Raw genomic sequence first — 15,947 nt, 5'->3', positions numbered from 1 at the left:
GAGCTCCGTTTTCAGGGGGTTGGCAGGAGTCAAGCCGTCAGTATGTGCAAGAGGTAAGAGAGTACTCGAGGGCTGGGGAAAAGGGGAGGGGGGGGGAGGTCGGGGAAGGTGGGCCCTCCATCCCGGGGGCGGACAACCGTGACATTGGAGCAGGGCCGCTGCGGCTGCTGCTACTACGGCGGACTGATTCCGAGAGTCGCTTTCGTCGCTCTGCCTCTCTCGCACTCATGGAGCGTCACGTGCGCGAGAGGGACACAGCGACGAAAACGACTCTCGGAGTCAGTCTGCTACTGCTGCAGCGCTGGGCCCGGTTTCACTGGTTTCACTCCGCCCTCCCCTTCGCGCCTCCGTCCTTCGTCTTCGTCCTGCAGGAGCACAACAAGGCCCTCTTCGCCTCCCGCGACGAGTAACTCAGCGTGCAGTGTGCGTGCGCCTCGACCGACACTATGCGACGCCGCGCAGCCAGAAATCCTACCGCCCGCCTGTTGTTGACGTCCACAATGCAAAATTCAGAAGAATACCTTAAAGAAGAATCCATTTACTGTCGCTTAATTTAACCTTTGTGTGTTTGCTATGTGGTTTGACAGTCGCTCCCTCCCCCTCCCCCTTTTTACACACGCACGCACACACACGCACACGCAAAACCGGCAGCACGTCGACATAATGACAGGCCAGGGCAGAGCGAGGCAGAGCCCCCCAGACTCGCATTCCCACGGCACACACTGTCATTCATTGGATGTATCCGACGTGCTCGGGGTTGGGGGAGGGGGAGGGGGAGGGGGAGGGAGGGGTAAGGGGGGAGGGGTGCCGTCTGGCGGGGCGTAATGACGTTCTTGTTAATAATGAGGATGTCGCGGATCGGGTAAATGAAGATGGAAATGAGTCCCCTTCCTCCTCCTCTCCCCCCCCCTCTCTCTCTCTCTCTCTCGACGCTGCGGGCGACTCCTTCGGGTCCTCATGGCACGGTCCTCATCCCACACCCCTTCGACTGTCTCGACAGCAGATCCCTCCGACAGGACACACGCGAGCAAGAGAGAGAGAGAAAGAGTGGGGGAGAGCCGCCGGGACAGCTAAGTCCCACTCGGACGGAAAAATATATAAAGCGAAAGATATCGGGGCGACTCAAGACGCTTGTTGGGCATCGAGTAGACACAGGCCCGGCAGAGGCAGAAAACATTGCGGAGAGCGGTTCGTTCAGCGGAAGACGTCCCCATGGCAAAGAACAGAGCTGGCCCTTAATAATGTAGTGGCTGACATAAGACTGGAGCCAGCCCAACGGCCTACGTCCTGCAGTGAAGGGAGGGGACAGGGGACGCGTCTGACATTTATCAGAGGCGAGATGGACAGAAGCACAATCACGCGAGGCGATCTGGAGTGCGTGGCCAGGCCCCCAATTTCAACTTGAGATATTAAAAAGGAAAAAAAAATACTGCAGTGTCAGTGGATTTAACGTCCCATTGGGTGTGTCCTGCAGACTCCGCTTAGAGGTGAGGGAAAAGGTGTACTGTAAATAATTGGAAACAAGGACATCTCCCGGTCTTTCTATGTTTTAATTTCCAAATTCAAGTATCACAGAGAGAAGAGTCCTTAAGGAAACAGTACCAGCTGCACTCATACATGTGTGTATGATTAACTTTGCGAGTATTGAACTTTCAATCTCAATATTGTCGCTAGACATAACAATTTTATAATTGTCAACACTCTTCCTTTGTATAGAATTTTAAACAAACAAATTGCCACACAACACACAAAAAAGAAAAAACTATTAAATTTTGAACTAAAATTTAAAGAAAGAAGTCACACAATGCACTGACTACATCCAGAAACAATTTTGTGAAATCTTAGTTAACATAAACAAAATTTTCATAATTGAAAAAAATGTAAAATAAATTAGATTACTAAAGACTTTTCAACACAAATAATGGCACTGGCCCAGGAGCAGTACACTTGAGAATATAGTGCATGCCGATTGCCATAATTAAAATATATAAATGCTTTTTCTTTAAATGTCTACTTTTAATTTTAAATTACTACAGATAGGAAAAACTTAACAGGAGCAAAAACTGCAAAACTTGCAAACATTGGCGAGACAACATTGCCAAAATATAAAGCCTAAGCAAGGAGGGAGAATTACATTTACGTTCATAATACAATACAGTACCGTCTCTCTGAGTATAAAACCAATAACGACTGTGTAGGAAAATAGCTTCTCCACAGAAGTCACTCTCATTTCATGAGCAATTCGTCATAACATCATACAAGTCCTTGACCAGTGAGTCTCTTAATGTCTTTTCAATACGTAAATGATTTAAGGAAGACTCAGTGCCACATATTGCACAAGTTCTTAAAACTTAGCTAGCTTTATTATCATATGTCCCATGAACAAAAGAGAATTTACAGGAGCTTAATTAAGTAGTAAGCCCGCCCCAAGGTATAAAATGCCTTATAACTACACTTCCACATTATTACCTGCTATATTGTCAGTTCTAATGTGCCTCTTGTACTTGATAGCAGTCTCCACATGAACAACATGTTTGAAGTGAAAGATCACAATTTCATAAATAATATGAGTGATGAATGAATGCAGTGAAAAATCAAGGAAATGGTGCCTAAGAACCAACACTTCAAAGTGCAGTGCTTGAGTCCAAGAATAACAACACTAAAAATGATTGCATTGAAATGAATGATAAAACACAAATCAGGAATTTGAGTCTCATGAGTAAAAAATAGAAACCCACACAATGATTTGAAATGCAGGTTCATGCTACATTAAGACAAGAGGGAAGCTTAGTTTAGATACATAACACTTAGGGCATATCACATACACTCCATTTGAGTGCAATCGTTGAATGGGTACACTGACTTTAGGTTCTTTGGTTGTCACACCCAGTGGCAGTGTGTATTTACATTCACATCACTAAACACACCAGATAATGTGCAGCGCCTAATCTTTAGTAAATTTCTAAAATCAATAAAGGCAATAAAGTGCTTCACTAACCACTACTTTAGTGGTTACAAGTGCTTATTATCAGAGCCCTGGGTGATGGCATTGATTCATTGAAAAGAAACAGATAAACTTCGTATTTAGATTAAATATAGGAAAAACGAAAGTTAATACTGGCAAACATTGGATCTTTGGAGAAGACTGGGTTCATTGAGACAAGACTGTAGGCCACATACAAAATATTTGAATATCAAATTTGTACTTTCCTATGTTTGATTTCTCAAACTATTCCCAACAATTCAATACTGTAGCAGATGGCGAAGCACTGCTCAAAAAGCTAAGAATAAATATGGCGATAGGACTGAAATTACACACCAACGACACCAGCACTCACTTTCAAAATCAATGGCAAACAATGCTTCAATCTAAAATAAGATATACCCTAGTCCCTAGTGCAGAATAACAGATTTAATAATAAAAGATTTAAAACAATAGATTTTCCTTTGCTTAAATCTGAAATTTACCCTTGTTTGGATTATACCTTGATGTTCAAAGTTAGATAAATCAGCAATGTTGAAACAACAGAACCAAAAACTACAATGAAACCAAGCAGATTTTCTTTTCTTCCTTAAAATTAGAAACTATGACCCCACAGAAAACAGATCAAACATTTATCACAAACAGAAAGTCAGTAACATAATACAGTAAAACAGAAAAAATTGAACCAACCCTACAGAGAAACAAGAAATTCACTGAATTAGCTGCATATCATATGTTCTCTTTATCTGGTTCACAACTCAACTGAAGGCAAGAAAATTATTTTGTGCAAAGCTGGCATTTAAACTATAAAATAAGCTCTTACACAAAAGAGAAAGAAACATCTTCTGGTAATTTTTTAAAACTGTGTTACCTTATCACTATAAGGGCATCAGTCAACGAACACAACTAAATAAAATTTTGACAACTCTAACAACAGACAATACATCACATGCACTATGTATGCCTTACAACAGTTTTGAGTACTTTGCATGAAACAGGCACGAACCCAGGGTGGGCCAACAAGATCATGAACCCCACCAAAAGGGTCCTGAAGATAGCCACTTTGCAGTGCAATCCACCTGTAAGTAGGCAAAATGTGCAGGTGCAACATGACCCCACAGGCAAATCCTGGGTACGAGCCTGGCTTGAAATGCGTGAATTCTTTCAAATGAAACATAATTAGCATTACAGCAGGAATATCAAGCAAGTGATTAAATCTCCATAGAAGATCAGTATGCAGTTTTAACACCTTAAGGTAAGCAATTTAAAAAATGATCTTAAATTAAGCCACAAACTCTACTGCCTTAATATAAACATTTCATTACTTTATAAACCAAGGCTGACTTTTGTGCAACCAGATCTATCATCAGTTTGAGCTTAGTAGTTAGTGAGTCACATTGAGCCGTTTTTTTAGCTATTCATAAATTCATATAAAAATAAACTCTTCCTTAAACTACCTAGGTACATTTCTAGCTAGGTGTGTTCATGCAACCCTGATGCTTGCGCAAATAGCATGAACACTGACTAGGAAGATTACTTCATAAAATTTAAAACAAAACTTCTACAATATGTGTTTTATAGACAAGCTGACATCATTTTAAGGTAAAAGAATTACTGCTCTATGGCAGATAGTATAATGCATGACAGCAATTTTCAGATAAACACTAAATTAAAACCTATAATATTGAACTTAGTCAAAAGAAGGTGACATCATACAAACAAAATATTGGGTTTGGAAAGTTTCTTTTCCCTGTTTGCATAACCATTGCCAACTACATTATTATTAACAGGAGGATGAATATGAACATTGCTGTGGTCTGCCCAACCATTTGTAAGGATATTACCTACACCATTTTCCTTCGGACCAGCATAGGGTCGCATTGAACTGATGTTACCATTAGTGCTTCGGTCAAGATAATTTAAATTATGCTGAGGAGAGCTGGGAAGGCTAACATATCCCTTGTGACTCTGTAGACGTTGAGTCATTGGAAGGACTGTTTGTTTCTTCTCAGCTTGTCTTGCATCATATTTAGCCTGCCAAAGAAAATTGTTTTAAATTATTTATTAGAGTCATAATTTGTCAATGCCAGCAAAATAGTGGTGGGAGTATGGATTAATGAACATAATAAGCGGACATACCTTATTGTAAAGGAGGACACCGAACACTGCCATCATCATGCCAATAACATTCACTGATGTGACAGGGTTGCCCAGGATAAAGAGTGATATACCAATGACGAATAGGCGCTTGGATGCACTAGCGACAGCGTAAGTCAGAGGCGATACAAGTGACATCACACTGAATGCCAAAACATTCTGTAGCCAGTTGAGACCACCGTCAGCCCAGAGGAGAATCAGGGTTCTGTAGCTGCCACCCTTGAACTGAAACAGATGACAATTTTAGAGCAATACATTCCTTAATCGGTGAGTGGTCGGTATTGTACTACTACAGAATAAATAGTTAGACAAAAAAAATGTTCAGTTCTTCACTGACAAGGTTGGGATGGCTCAAAACGGCGGCACAATCAAAGTACAACCACAAAGGCAAAAACATGCATAAGGCAAGTCTGCCAAGAATGTGAAGAAGGCGTAAGTGGTGCATCCCGGAATCATGGAGAACCTAAGCAACAGGGAAATAGAAATAAGTTGCTATATGTGGCTTAAATTATATTTTGAATCAAAGATCTTGCATTGCCTACCTTCTTAGAAAATATGTTTTGAAGGGAGAGCCCTAAAGTAGCTGTTAAAGTACTTATTAAGCCTGCCATATCAAATGACAGTTCGGTCAAGGTTGCAATCGCCACACCAACAATAATTGGGACAAGTGATAAGTAAACCTGGAATTCAGACAACAAAGCACCAGTTAAAACAGTAGTTGAGTAAGTAAAAATTGATAATACATTAAAGAGCTTTCCAAAATATTTTTCCTGCAACCATTACTGTACCTTTCCAGTTTGCCTCTCTCCCATAATTATTCGTGACAAGACCACAGTAAAGAGTGGCATTGTAGCTTTGACTGAAACAGATAAAAATGCATTGGCATTAAGCAGCAATAGTTGAGGAACTGCCAATGACACAGATGTCATTCCTTTGGCGTCACAACTGAAAAATTCAGCGCAAAACTAACTTACCTGTGTGCGCATAGGAAACAGAGATTTTCCACAAGCTGACATGATTGAGTACTGAGGCCAAAAATTTACCAAGAGCTAGAGGGACAATTATCTTAAAGTAATAGCGCCAACTAATGTCTACAAATCTGCGAACTCCCAACAGTCTAAAGAAAGGGCCAGAATATAGGGATATAGAGGTTAGCTGCACCATGGTTACTGTCATAGGAAAGGGAAAATCACTAGTAGTAATTTTCCGATAACATTGTTGCTGCTGCTGACAATGTATAGGAGCAAACACAACCCGAGAACTGTGAGGGTTTCCCTCGTCTGCTTGTTGTCGCCAGCCATGCTGGCATATGTTGTGTCAGAATCCCGTCAAAACTCTTCTGCCAGCAATGGCGTTCTCGAGAATCCAACCAAAACACTCAAATTTCACGAAGTCACAATGAAACTGGCCATAGTGGAAAATAAGAAACTAGTTAGGGTTCGACCTGAAGGGCATTTCATAATCTAAGTTGACCTATATGCCTAAAACCGGGAGACATTGCTTTCAAGGTAGACAAGTCAGCTGTCTCGAAACACTCTCATTGCCTTCTGCCACTACGACAACCAAAGTGGTACCACGGGCGGCCGCCAGAGTGCGCCCGGATCGCCCAGAAAGCGCGAGCGTTTGAAACGCCCCGCAGCAGTGACTGATCACAACTGACTCCCGCCCGAGAGAGTCTGGGCTAGTTATTCCTTGCACATACGCTCCAGATCTATCAAGCACTTTGCTATGATGAGTCGTTGTTTCGGCTTAGCCCGATAATGTGCTTCCTTCCATGCGTCAGCAATAAGCGTTATGTTGTAAACCTGACGGATCGATTAACATTTTTTTTTTCGGTGTGAGTGAGAGAGAGACAGAGAGAGTGACGCGGGCGGGCGGGCCAGGTGTGGCGTGTAACCAGTGCCACCGACGGCGTTCCGCGCGCACCGCCCGCCGCCGAGCATTGGGCATCATGCCTGCCTCGCGGCGCTGGCTGCTGGCCGTCCTGTTGAACGTGCTCATCAGTGTGTCGTCGCCTCGTCGCCAGGCCAGCGGCAGGGTACGCCCTCTTTCTCTCACTCATGGGGCGTCCCGCAGGGGCGCGACAGAGACAGGCTGTCGGTGCACAATGGACCAGAACATCGGTGGAGGTGGTCATAACCCCGGACGCGTTTTGAGCTCCAGAGTCGCTAAATGGGACTCGAACCGAGCTTGTGACCCAACCAATGGATTGCTCTTTGAACGAGGAATCCATTGGTGTGGTCACACGCTCGGTTCGAGTCCCGTTTAGCGACTCTGGAGCTCAAAACACGTTCAGAGTTTCGGCCGCCGGCGCCGGTCTTCTGGCCCACTGTGCGACTGACGTAGTTACAGCTATCGCTCTGCACAGCTTTTCCTGAGGGTCTTGCTCTTGGAGAACTGCGACGGGCCTCCGCTCCCCATCCGCTTCGTGGACCGGAAGATCAGTTGGATCAAGGACTTGGGCCACGTGGTGGACGCCACCGTCTCCGTCTCCAAGAGCATCGCGTCGTTCCGCATGGTACGTTCAACATGTTCGAGCACTTGGTGTGGTCTGGCGGGACAGTGCGGGACGCCCCATGAGTGTGAGAGAGACAGAGACTCCACTGTCCAGGTGTTCGTGGAGCTGAAGCGGTGCCGCGACCCGCAGCGCCTCGACGTGTGCGAGTACTACGCCACCTGGTCCTGGAGGACGGCCATCTGCAACCTCGTCGTCATGCCCGGCATGATTTGGACGCCCATCCTGCACAGCATCTCCCCGCCCATCAAGTGCCCCCTCAAGGCGGTGAGGCTGTCTCTCTCGCACCCGCACGGCCGTCCCGGGGGTGCGAGAGAGACAGAACGCTCTCGGTGTTCGCAGGGCACGTACCACGCCGTCAACTCGACCTGGGACCTCAACTCGGCCCTGATGAAGGAGGTGCTGGAGGACGGCATGGTGTGGAAGGGCGACGTGGTGTTCGCAGACCCCAACAACGCCTCCGCCGGGTGCCTGCGGGGCGCCATCCAGGGCGTCAAGCGCAACTTCCAGTAGAGCAGGGGAAAACAACACAAAACGTCTGTTGTATTTGTTTTATTGTAAAAAAAGGGTTGCAGAAGAACGCGGTGGGTGATAAATTAAAGGTGAAAGACGTTGGGCTGGTGAGGTGAGGTGGGCTGATCACGGGTACTCGTGGTACGGGAACTGGGCGTGTGTCGGTGAGACGCTGGAACACCAGGAGATGCATCGTGAGAAAGAGCCAGACAGAGGCAAGTAATCTTACCAGAACAAAAACAAACTCCTGCTTGGTGCTCACCCCAGGTGGCTGTAGTTGTAGATGCGCCCGTCCTTGCCCTTGTCCAGGGCGTCGATCTTGGCGATGTCCTCGGGGCTCATGTCCCAGTCGAACAGGTCGATGCTGGCCGCGATGCGGCTCGAGTTGAGGCTCTTGGGCAGCGCCACTACGCCGCGCTGCACGATGTGCTTCAGCAGGATCTGGTTCGTCTGCTTGTTGTACTTCTTGGCCAGGTCCACGATCACGGGGTGGTTGACGAGGCTGGGGACTTCGATAATCCTGCAATCAAAACATCGTTTAGTCTCTTTTTTTTCCTGTTTTCGTCCAGTTTTTGCGCTTTGTTTTCACAGGAAAAACAGTGGCGTCCTCACGTTTTGCCGCCGCTGAGTCTCTCGATGAACTGGGCGGCCCCGGGGCTGCCGACGGGGGAGTACGCCGAGACGACGATGCCGTTCTTCTTGCAAAAGTCGACCAGCGGCCTCTGCTGCATGTGCGCGTGCAACTCCACCTGAAAAGCGAGGACGAGCAACGCGTTAATTATGACCCTCTCTGGAAAAAAATATTTAGGAAAAAAATGGAGGACACAATGAAAAAGCCATTAAGAGGCGAATAGCGTGTGTGGGAGTATTGACCTGCAGGTTGGCTGGCTTGATGCGGCAGTGGTCCAGGATGTTCTGTATCTGCCTCTGGTTGAAGTTGGACAGGCCGATCGCCTTGGTCAGGCCCTGGTCCACCAGCGCCTCCATTTCCTGGACGATCAGGCAAAGTTTTAGGCCCGGCGGAAGAAAGAGAAAGGGCAAAACAGGCGGCAGACCGCGGCAGACGATCATTTGTGATCCAGCCATTAATCGCAATCGCAATCGCCTGTCGGCAGACGGTGCCGTCGAACACCGGTGTGTTGCGGGACGGCCTATCTCACAGGCGTCTCCGGGTCGACGCAGTGCAGCCGCAGTGCCAAATAGGCGAAAATTCCCACTGTGCGCCACTGTTAAAGGGTTGCCAACCTCAGCCCGCGCCCAGGGCAAACTCGGTAGAAGAAGCCGAGTGGGAGGTTGGCAGCCCTTTCGACACTGGCACATTTTGGACCGAGGGTCGTTTCCGTCGCTCTGTCTCTCTCGAAAATATGAGGAGTGCGAGAGAGACAGCGATGGAAACGACTCTCGGGATCAGTCCGCAGAACCTCACCTTCCACATGGCCACGTGGTCCACGTAGTCGGCGACCTGTCTGTTCTGCGGCGTGAACGAGGTGAAGTTGAAGACGGTGTGGATGAGGAACATGTCGACGTAGTCGAGGCGCAGCTTCTCCAGCGAGGCCTTGATCCACTGGGCGGGGCCGCCCGGGTGCAGGCCGCCGACGAACAGCTTGGTGACGACGAAGAGGTCCTCGCGCTTCAGCTTGCCCGGGCCGAACCACTCCTCCTGCAGCACCTTGCCGATGACGTCCTCGTTGCCGTAGGCGGCCGCCGTGTCGATGTGGCGGTAGCCCGCGCGCAGGGCCTCGTTCAGCGGGCCCTCCATCTCGCCCTCCTTGGACTGCAACGACAACGCCGTCTTTACCGGTGCCACCGAGCCATGTGCTTGCCAGGCAACGCGGGTTGCATGGAGCGGTGCCTACCTGCCACGTGCCGTAGCCGACGAGGGGCATGCGTGCCCCGGTGTGCAGCGTGACGTACGTGGTGCGGGCGACCATCCTGTCAGTGTGCTTGCTGCTTGCGGTAGTCTCGTTGACGCTTCCCTGCGAACTGAGCAGAGCCCCGCGTGGCCTTTATGTACACAGTGTGGTGCCCCAGGCGCCACCATGGCCCCGCCCCTTGTGCAAGGTGGAGTAGATTGGCCTCCGCGATAAGCGAATGCCGTTATCGGGAGGTGTGCCCTCATCTCTATCGACAGGGAAGTACCTTGAGGTTGCACCACCGCGACGAAACTCCGTGTTGTCCAGCCCGCCACACTGCGGTGACAACCACTACACTAGGGTCAGGAGGAGGCCCGCCAACCCGTCAAGACCAAGGCGGCGCGGATCGATAGATGATGCCACAACGATTACCTCGACAGCCTGAGGCCCGCGGTCGATCAGGTGGCGGAGGGTGAGGTGTGCCTCGACCAATGAGGTGCGCCGTTGCAATGTGACGTCATAACCCTTCACCTCTTCTTACCTGTCGTCAGGTACACGGTCAGGTAAGACAGGCAGGGGAGGGGAAGGCAGGGGAGGGGAAGTGACGTCACATTTTACAGGTATCTTTACTCTTAGACTTAATCAGTTGTTGCATGGCCAAAAATAAGTGATGGGGAAAATGCAAAAAAAAGCAACTGCGAAGCATCGTTGTTACTTATAAGTAAACTAAAGGGCACATTACATACATCAATCTCACGCCCTTCTATCACACCTGTCAACCCTTCACAAACGCATACAAGTCAAGATCTTTTTGGAGTGCCTAAAACACTACAGCACATATCCCAGTTGGTCGGGACGCTCACTTCAGATGCAATCAACCTGTCATGCGGCACCGAGCTGTTTTTATCTCCGACGAGCACGCTATATTTACACGCATGGAGACCAACCGCGATTGTTTTAACAGAAATGGAGTTCCATGTCGGGACTCCGCCCACGCCCTATGAGGGATACGTCAAGCCCCAGTGTTGAGGGTCGTCCAGGTGGCGGCGCGTGGCGGCCTAATGTGGCGGCGATGGGCTGACCGATCGACTGGAGGTGAGGACGGGTCATGCCTACAGCAATCTGATTAAGCGTCCACTCCGTACGCCACTAACTATCCACGCCTGTCCTGTCGCTGTTGGCTTGGTGCTCGGTGCGGACGCCGCGGCCATGCTCGGGGGGCGCACTGTGCGAACACGAACCTGCGTGCCGGCAGAAGAATGACTCAAGTGCCCCGGACGCGAGAGCGGCAAGCACTGACAACCGGTTTCTGTTTAGGGTCCCGCGCGGCTGGAGCGGGCGCTGCGGGGGCCGGGCTCTGCCTTTGGCTCTGCCGCGCCGCTGGCCATCCTGGACGCCTTGCCAAGGAAGCCGACTGGCGGCGGGAACCACGAGCTCATCCTCGTCGGTGGCCCGGACCGCGTCGACCGCCACGACCGCCACGACGGCGACCCTCAGTAGTCAGTGAACGTCCGATAAGACGCGAAGCTGGTAACCCAAACCTGCGCGCCAATGCACAGAGGGCCAGAAGACCGACCGGTGGAGGCGGCCAACTAGACGCGTTTTGAGCTCCAGAGTCGCTGAACAGGACTGGAACCGAGCGTATGACCCCATCAACGGACTCCTCGTTAGGAGAGCTACCCATTGGTGGGGTCACACGTTCGGTTCGACCCCTATTTAGCGACTCTGGAGCTCAAAACGCGTCAATAATTTTGGCCGGTTCCACCGGCCCTCAGGCCCACTGTGCAATGTGAAGCACTTGCCCGTGTCCTGTCTTTCCAGCGCCTTCTTCGACGGCCTGCAGCCGTTCGTGTACCTTTTGGCGGGCTGCGGCGTCGTCCCGATCGCCTTCCGACCGCGTAAGCATGATGGGCTGCCTACCCACCGGGCGGTGCAGGTGCTACCGCGACACAAGTATCACACACACAAACATACACCACCGAAAAATCTTCAAATAAAGGAGCTTGCGTTTCCTGGCGCTTGCCTCACAAACATGATTCCTGATTCCTGCGCTGCGCAGTGCGGGTGAGCTTCCACCCCGTCCGCTCCTCCCTGCTGTACGCCGTGGCCGTGCAGGCCATGGTGCTCTGGTCCGCGCGGGAGGCCTTCCTCACCCACCAGGTGAACGCCGAGGAGCTGACGGAGGTGCTGGAGGGCGCCGACTGGACCAGCTCCTTCGTCTCGGCGCACTCCATCGTGCACCTCATGGGCTGGTTCATCACGCCCGTGTTCTGGATCGAGAGCCACCGGATCCAGAGCCTCAACCCGACCTGCTGCTACCTCATGGTGGGCCCCGTTCGCCTGGCCGTGGCCTGGTCGAGCCCTGCAGGCTGATTCCGAAGGAACAGCGCGAGTAGTATGGGACCCTCTTTGTTACGGGCAGCCATCTTGGCCCCCACGGCCCGCCATGGCCTTGGTGGGGGTGCGAGAGGGACAAGGCGACATGTTCTGATTAGGAATGAGCCTGCTACCGACCGGGCTCTGGGTTCTGGATGGACTTCTCTCCCCGCAGGAGCGGTTCGGCGCGGACTGGCACCGCCACGGCCTGCCGTGCCACAAGTACCGATGGCACGTGTGGGCCGTGACGGCGAGCTCGGTCCTGCTGCCCCTGTACGTCCTCTGGTGGAATTTCATGGTGGAGTCCTCCATGACCGGCATCAAGCACATGCCCGCGCACGTCTACATCAACATCCTGCTCGTGTTCGGCGGCGGCGTCCCTTTGTTGTTCTGCTGCATCTGGATCAAGGACTTCACCGTCGCGTTGGCGAACCAGCTGCGCAGGGTAAGGTCTTGCCTCGGTGCCATCGCTCTGTTTACTTCGCACCCCTCGAGCGTGAGAGAGGCAGAGGGCCGACGACAACAACGAAGACACTGCAATGTCTACAGGAGCTGAGCCGCGGCGACGTGACGGCGGAGCGGGTCTTGGAGTTCCGCTGCGGCTGGACCAAGCTGGCCAGCCTCAGCACGGGGCTCGTCACTGCCCCCATCAGCTTCCTCATGTTCATGAGCATGATCATCATCTTGTGCACCTTCCACGCCTACGAGGTCATCGTGCAGGTGGCCAACGTCAAACCCGAGGCAAGTCCAGCAAAGTCGTACCTTTCATCTCGAGTTACTTGATGTCCTGTCCGATCGACCTTTTCTTGACGATCATTCCAGGTGGCGTTCACCATCTTCATCATAGGTGTCATCTACTACGTCATGATCATTCTTCTGTGTGACATTCCGCACCGATCATCCGAAGCGGTGAGTCGGCACAACAGCGCCAATGCATTACGTACTTCATATGGCCAGTTTGTGACTTTATCGACTTGTGTGTGTTCAAGATACGGAAGAATTTCTTGGAGGTGCTGCAGACTCCCTACCACGTCTCCAAAGAAGTCCGGTATTATGAGGTAAGAATGGGAGATGACCCCACCAGCCGCGAGCTAGAACTAAAAATGTGAGTACCCATCTCGCATTTCTGTTCCAGCTTCGAAGCTTTCTCGAGATAGTGTTGTGGGACTTCCCTGTGACGACGGTTGGTGGATACTTCGATCTCAAGAGAAGCTCTCTTCACACGGTATAATTCTTTGCAGCCCAGCAAGGGGGAACATTGTATCCGACGTTAGGACCAGGGCGGGGAAAGCAAAAGATCTTAACGTAATCAACAAAACAAGAACCGTTTTTTAACAAAGTAATTGTTCCTCCATTTTTCTTTTTCAGATTTTTGCTGTGATTGTCACCTACGTCATCGTGATCTTACAGTTCCAACTGAGCTCTCACTACGCAGCTTGTTCCAGCAACAATATGTCCGCTTCACTTAAAAATTAATTTTAAACAAAAACAAAAAGACATACGTGTTGCGTATTTTGTTTGCTGAATGGCGTAACCCGAGTAAGACCCCCATATCGCCCTGCCAAATAACGCCAATAAAATGTGCTCAGTTTATTGAACCCAGTGACTCAGCATATTTAATGTCTCGGGTGCACAAGAACCCAACCTATTGACAGCATTGACAGTGACAGTGAGCGCACATGTTGACACGTCGGTGCGAACGTGTTAGTGTCTCGGTCAATCTATGCTGTCACAAGTCTGACCCAGTCCATTGGGTGACAAGTCCGACTCATCCAGTTAGTGGACTGGCCGTCGGGCTTACGAGAAATCCCCGCGCGTGCTCCTGGTGGCTGATAAACTATTATCGGTGCGAGTTAAGGACCAGTACGTCAAACAGACGTCAACGTGGACGCAGTCCGTCCGCGGCGAAGGCGGCGCGCGGAGCGTCTCACAGTGAGTGGGACATTGAGAAGTGGTTTGAAAAGGATCAAGGGACCGTCCTTGCATTTTCACTTTACTTGGCGAGCAAGGTCTTTCCGAAGGACACTGTGACAATATGAAAGTCCTAGTTCTGGTAACGGCGCTGTGCTGCGCGAAGGTGCTGGCCGAAGACAGCCCTTACGTGCAGCAGGGCATAGTTCCGGACATAATAGACGCACCGCCGGCAGGAGAGCTCCAGGTCAGTGCAAAAAAAAACAACAACAAAAAAGAACTTTTTGTATAAAAAAAGCGGGGAAAACTAAATCTGAGTGCTATGAGATTAATGTCGGCTTACGGGTGCCTCCGTCGGAGCGCTAGTCAGGGCTTGTATGATGTTTGGGTTCTGTTTTTCAGGTCAACTTCGCCAACAACCTTAAAGCGTCGTATGGAAACGAACTGACGCCCACCCAAGTGAAAGACCAGCCGGTCTTTTCGTGGTCAGGGACGAGCGGCGATCTGTTCACGGTGTTCATGGTTGGTCCGTACCGAGTAGTTTCCATCACACCCTGTACACACTGTTGTAGTGAGATTGTCATTGACTGTACTCTCCGCAGACCCCGACGCCCCTTCAAGGCAGAACGCCAGCTTGAGGTGCTACCTTCACTTCGCGGTGGCCAACGTGCCTCAAAACGACGTAGCCCACGGGACGATCCTCGCTCCGTACATGGGGTCGGCACCGCCCAAGGACAGCGGTGCGTCTACACTGTGTAAAGATTAACTTTCAGTAGAAAATAAGGGTACTAACTGTGGCGTGTCTCTATGCAGGGCTTCATCGCTACACCCTCCTGGTGTACAAGCAGCCTGGCTTCATTCAGACAAGGTATCTATTGCTTTTCCATCACGCCCGAAAAGCTCTCGTCGTGATCCCGAATCCACTTTTCGGGGTGTGCAACGTCTTTATCCACTGACAAGCATTTTTGTGTCTCGCAGTGCGATAACCGACCGCCGCAAGTTCTCCGTGAGGGACTACGCCTCCAAGAACGAGCTGGGCGCCCCGGTGGCGGGCAACTTCTTCCTCGCCCAGTTCGAAACGGCGGGCAGCGGCGGCGAGAGCGTGATCGGAAGCGCGATGTACGTGACGGGCGTCACCGTCGTCGGACTGTACCTGAGCTGGAACTGGTAAATCGCACCAGGGTCCTGGAGTGGGACTGTCCAGTCTCACTCCAGGACTCCTCGCTGCCGCCACGACGTCGTGAACGTTTGCCCGCCGTGGCTGCCGACTAAGTGAGGGCCCCGCTACAACGCGCTCAGTTTGCAGTTCTTGAACCACGTGAAGAGCGAGCGCGTACTCCGCGCCACCGCCTTGCGCCTCTGCCGGTGCGCCCCCGACCTCGTGTCGAGGAACACGCTGCACGCGCTGTTCCGGTGCGAGGACGAAGAAGACGCCGCCCGCAACGCCGGCCCCCTGCCCTTGTACTTCCGCCACGACAAACGCTTCCTGCTCCCGCAATAAACGCGTGCTGCAACAAACCATTCGGTCTTGAGAAATTATTGTGGCCCTTCCTTGCAAGTCCCTCACTTGAAGCACGGTGGACGAGCAGCGCGCCAAAAATTACTTCCGGCCGACAATGAGCAAAGAGAAAGCAAACGT

The 15,947-nt window shown here is 50.7% G+C and overlaps 5 protein-coding genes across 5 annotated transcripts; 3 read left to right on the top strand and 2 right to left on the bottom strand.

Moving 5' to 3' along the window:
• Positions 1 to 1,531: 1,531 nt before the first annotated feature.
• LOC117644855 (solute carrier family 35 member E1 homolog) lies at positions 1,532 to 6,710 on the bottom strand. The gene is given in 7 exon segments (XM_034384503.1): positions 1,532 to 5,017; positions 5,123 to 5,365; positions 5,478 to 5,603; positions 5,683 to 5,820; positions 5,929 to 5,999; positions 6,115 to 6,333; positions 6,336 to 6,710. Coding segments are annotated over 7 exon segments (1,227 nt in total). The 5' UTR covers positions 6,442 to 6,710; the 3' UTR covers positions 1,532 to 4,693.
• Positions 6,711 to 7,058: 348 nt separating this feature from the next.
• Positions 7,059 to 8,270, top strand: LOC117644219. The gene is made up of 4 exons (XM_034383487.1): positions 7,059 to 7,178; positions 7,509 to 7,658; positions 7,752 to 7,922; positions 7,998 to 8,270. The coding sequence occupies exons 1-4, from the start codon at positions 7,092 to 7,094 to the stop codon at positions 8,166 to 8,168; spliced, it is 579 nt and encodes a 192-aa protein (XP_034239378.1). The 5' UTR covers positions 7,059 to 7,091; the 3' UTR covers positions 8,169 to 8,270.
• On the bottom strand, positions 8,193 to 10,167 carry LOC117644216 (aldo-keto reductase family 1 member A1-like). The gene is made up of 6 exons (XM_034383485.1): positions 10,025 to 10,167; positions 9,595 to 9,942; positions 9,042 to 9,158; positions 8,781 to 8,917; positions 8,431 to 8,688; positions 8,193 to 8,340 (listed from the first exon to the last, which is right to left on the bottom strand). The coding sequence occupies exons 1-6, from the start codon at positions 10,097 to 10,099 to the stop codon at positions 8,295 to 8,297; spliced, it is 981 nt and encodes a 326-aa protein (XP_034239376.1). The 5' UTR covers positions 10,100 to 10,167; the 3' UTR covers positions 8,193 to 8,294.
• A 1,621-nt stretch (positions 10,168 to 11,788) lies between these two features.
• LOC117644215 (gustatory and odorant receptor 24-like) lies at positions 11,789 to 14,018 on the top strand. The gene is made up of 8 exons (XM_034383484.1): positions 11,789 to 11,919; positions 12,081 to 12,346; positions 12,573 to 12,842; positions 12,947 to 13,138; positions 13,220 to 13,306; positions 13,387 to 13,455; positions 13,533 to 13,622; positions 13,766 to 14,018. The coding sequence occupies exons 2-8, from the start codon at positions 12,140 to 12,142 to the stop codon at positions 13,871 to 13,873; spliced, it is 1,023 nt and encodes a 340-aa protein (XP_034239375.1). The 5' UTR covers positions 11,789 to 11,919; positions 12,081 to 12,139; the 3' UTR covers positions 13,874 to 14,018.
• Positions 14,019 to 14,277: 259 nt separating this feature from the next.
• On the top strand, positions 14,278 to 15,829 carry LOC117644217 (protein D3-like). Its single transcript, XM_034383486.1, has 6 exons — positions 14,278 to 14,555; positions 14,711 to 14,834; positions 14,911 to 15,048; positions 15,122 to 15,176; positions 15,287 to 15,475; positions 15,615 to 15,829. Exons 1-6 carry the CDS (start codon positions 14,433 to 14,435, stop codon positions 15,619 to 15,621), a joined length of 636 nt encoding a protein of 211 aa, XP_034239377.1. The 5' UTR covers positions 14,278 to 14,432; the 3' UTR covers positions 15,622 to 15,829.
• Positions 15,830 to 15,947: the final 118 nt, after the last annotated feature.

Source organism: Thrips palmi, unplaced genomic scaffold (assembly GCF_012932325.1).
Source record: "Thrips palmi isolate BJ-2018 unplaced genomic scaffold, TpBJ-2018v1 HiC_scaffold_18, whole genome shotgun sequence".
Lineage (NCBI taxonomy): Eukaryota > Metazoa > Arthropoda > Insecta > Thysanoptera > Thripidae > Thrips > Thrips palmi.
Note: the sequence above shows the minus strand (reverse complement) of the source record. Positions and strands in the feature narration are given on the sequence as shown.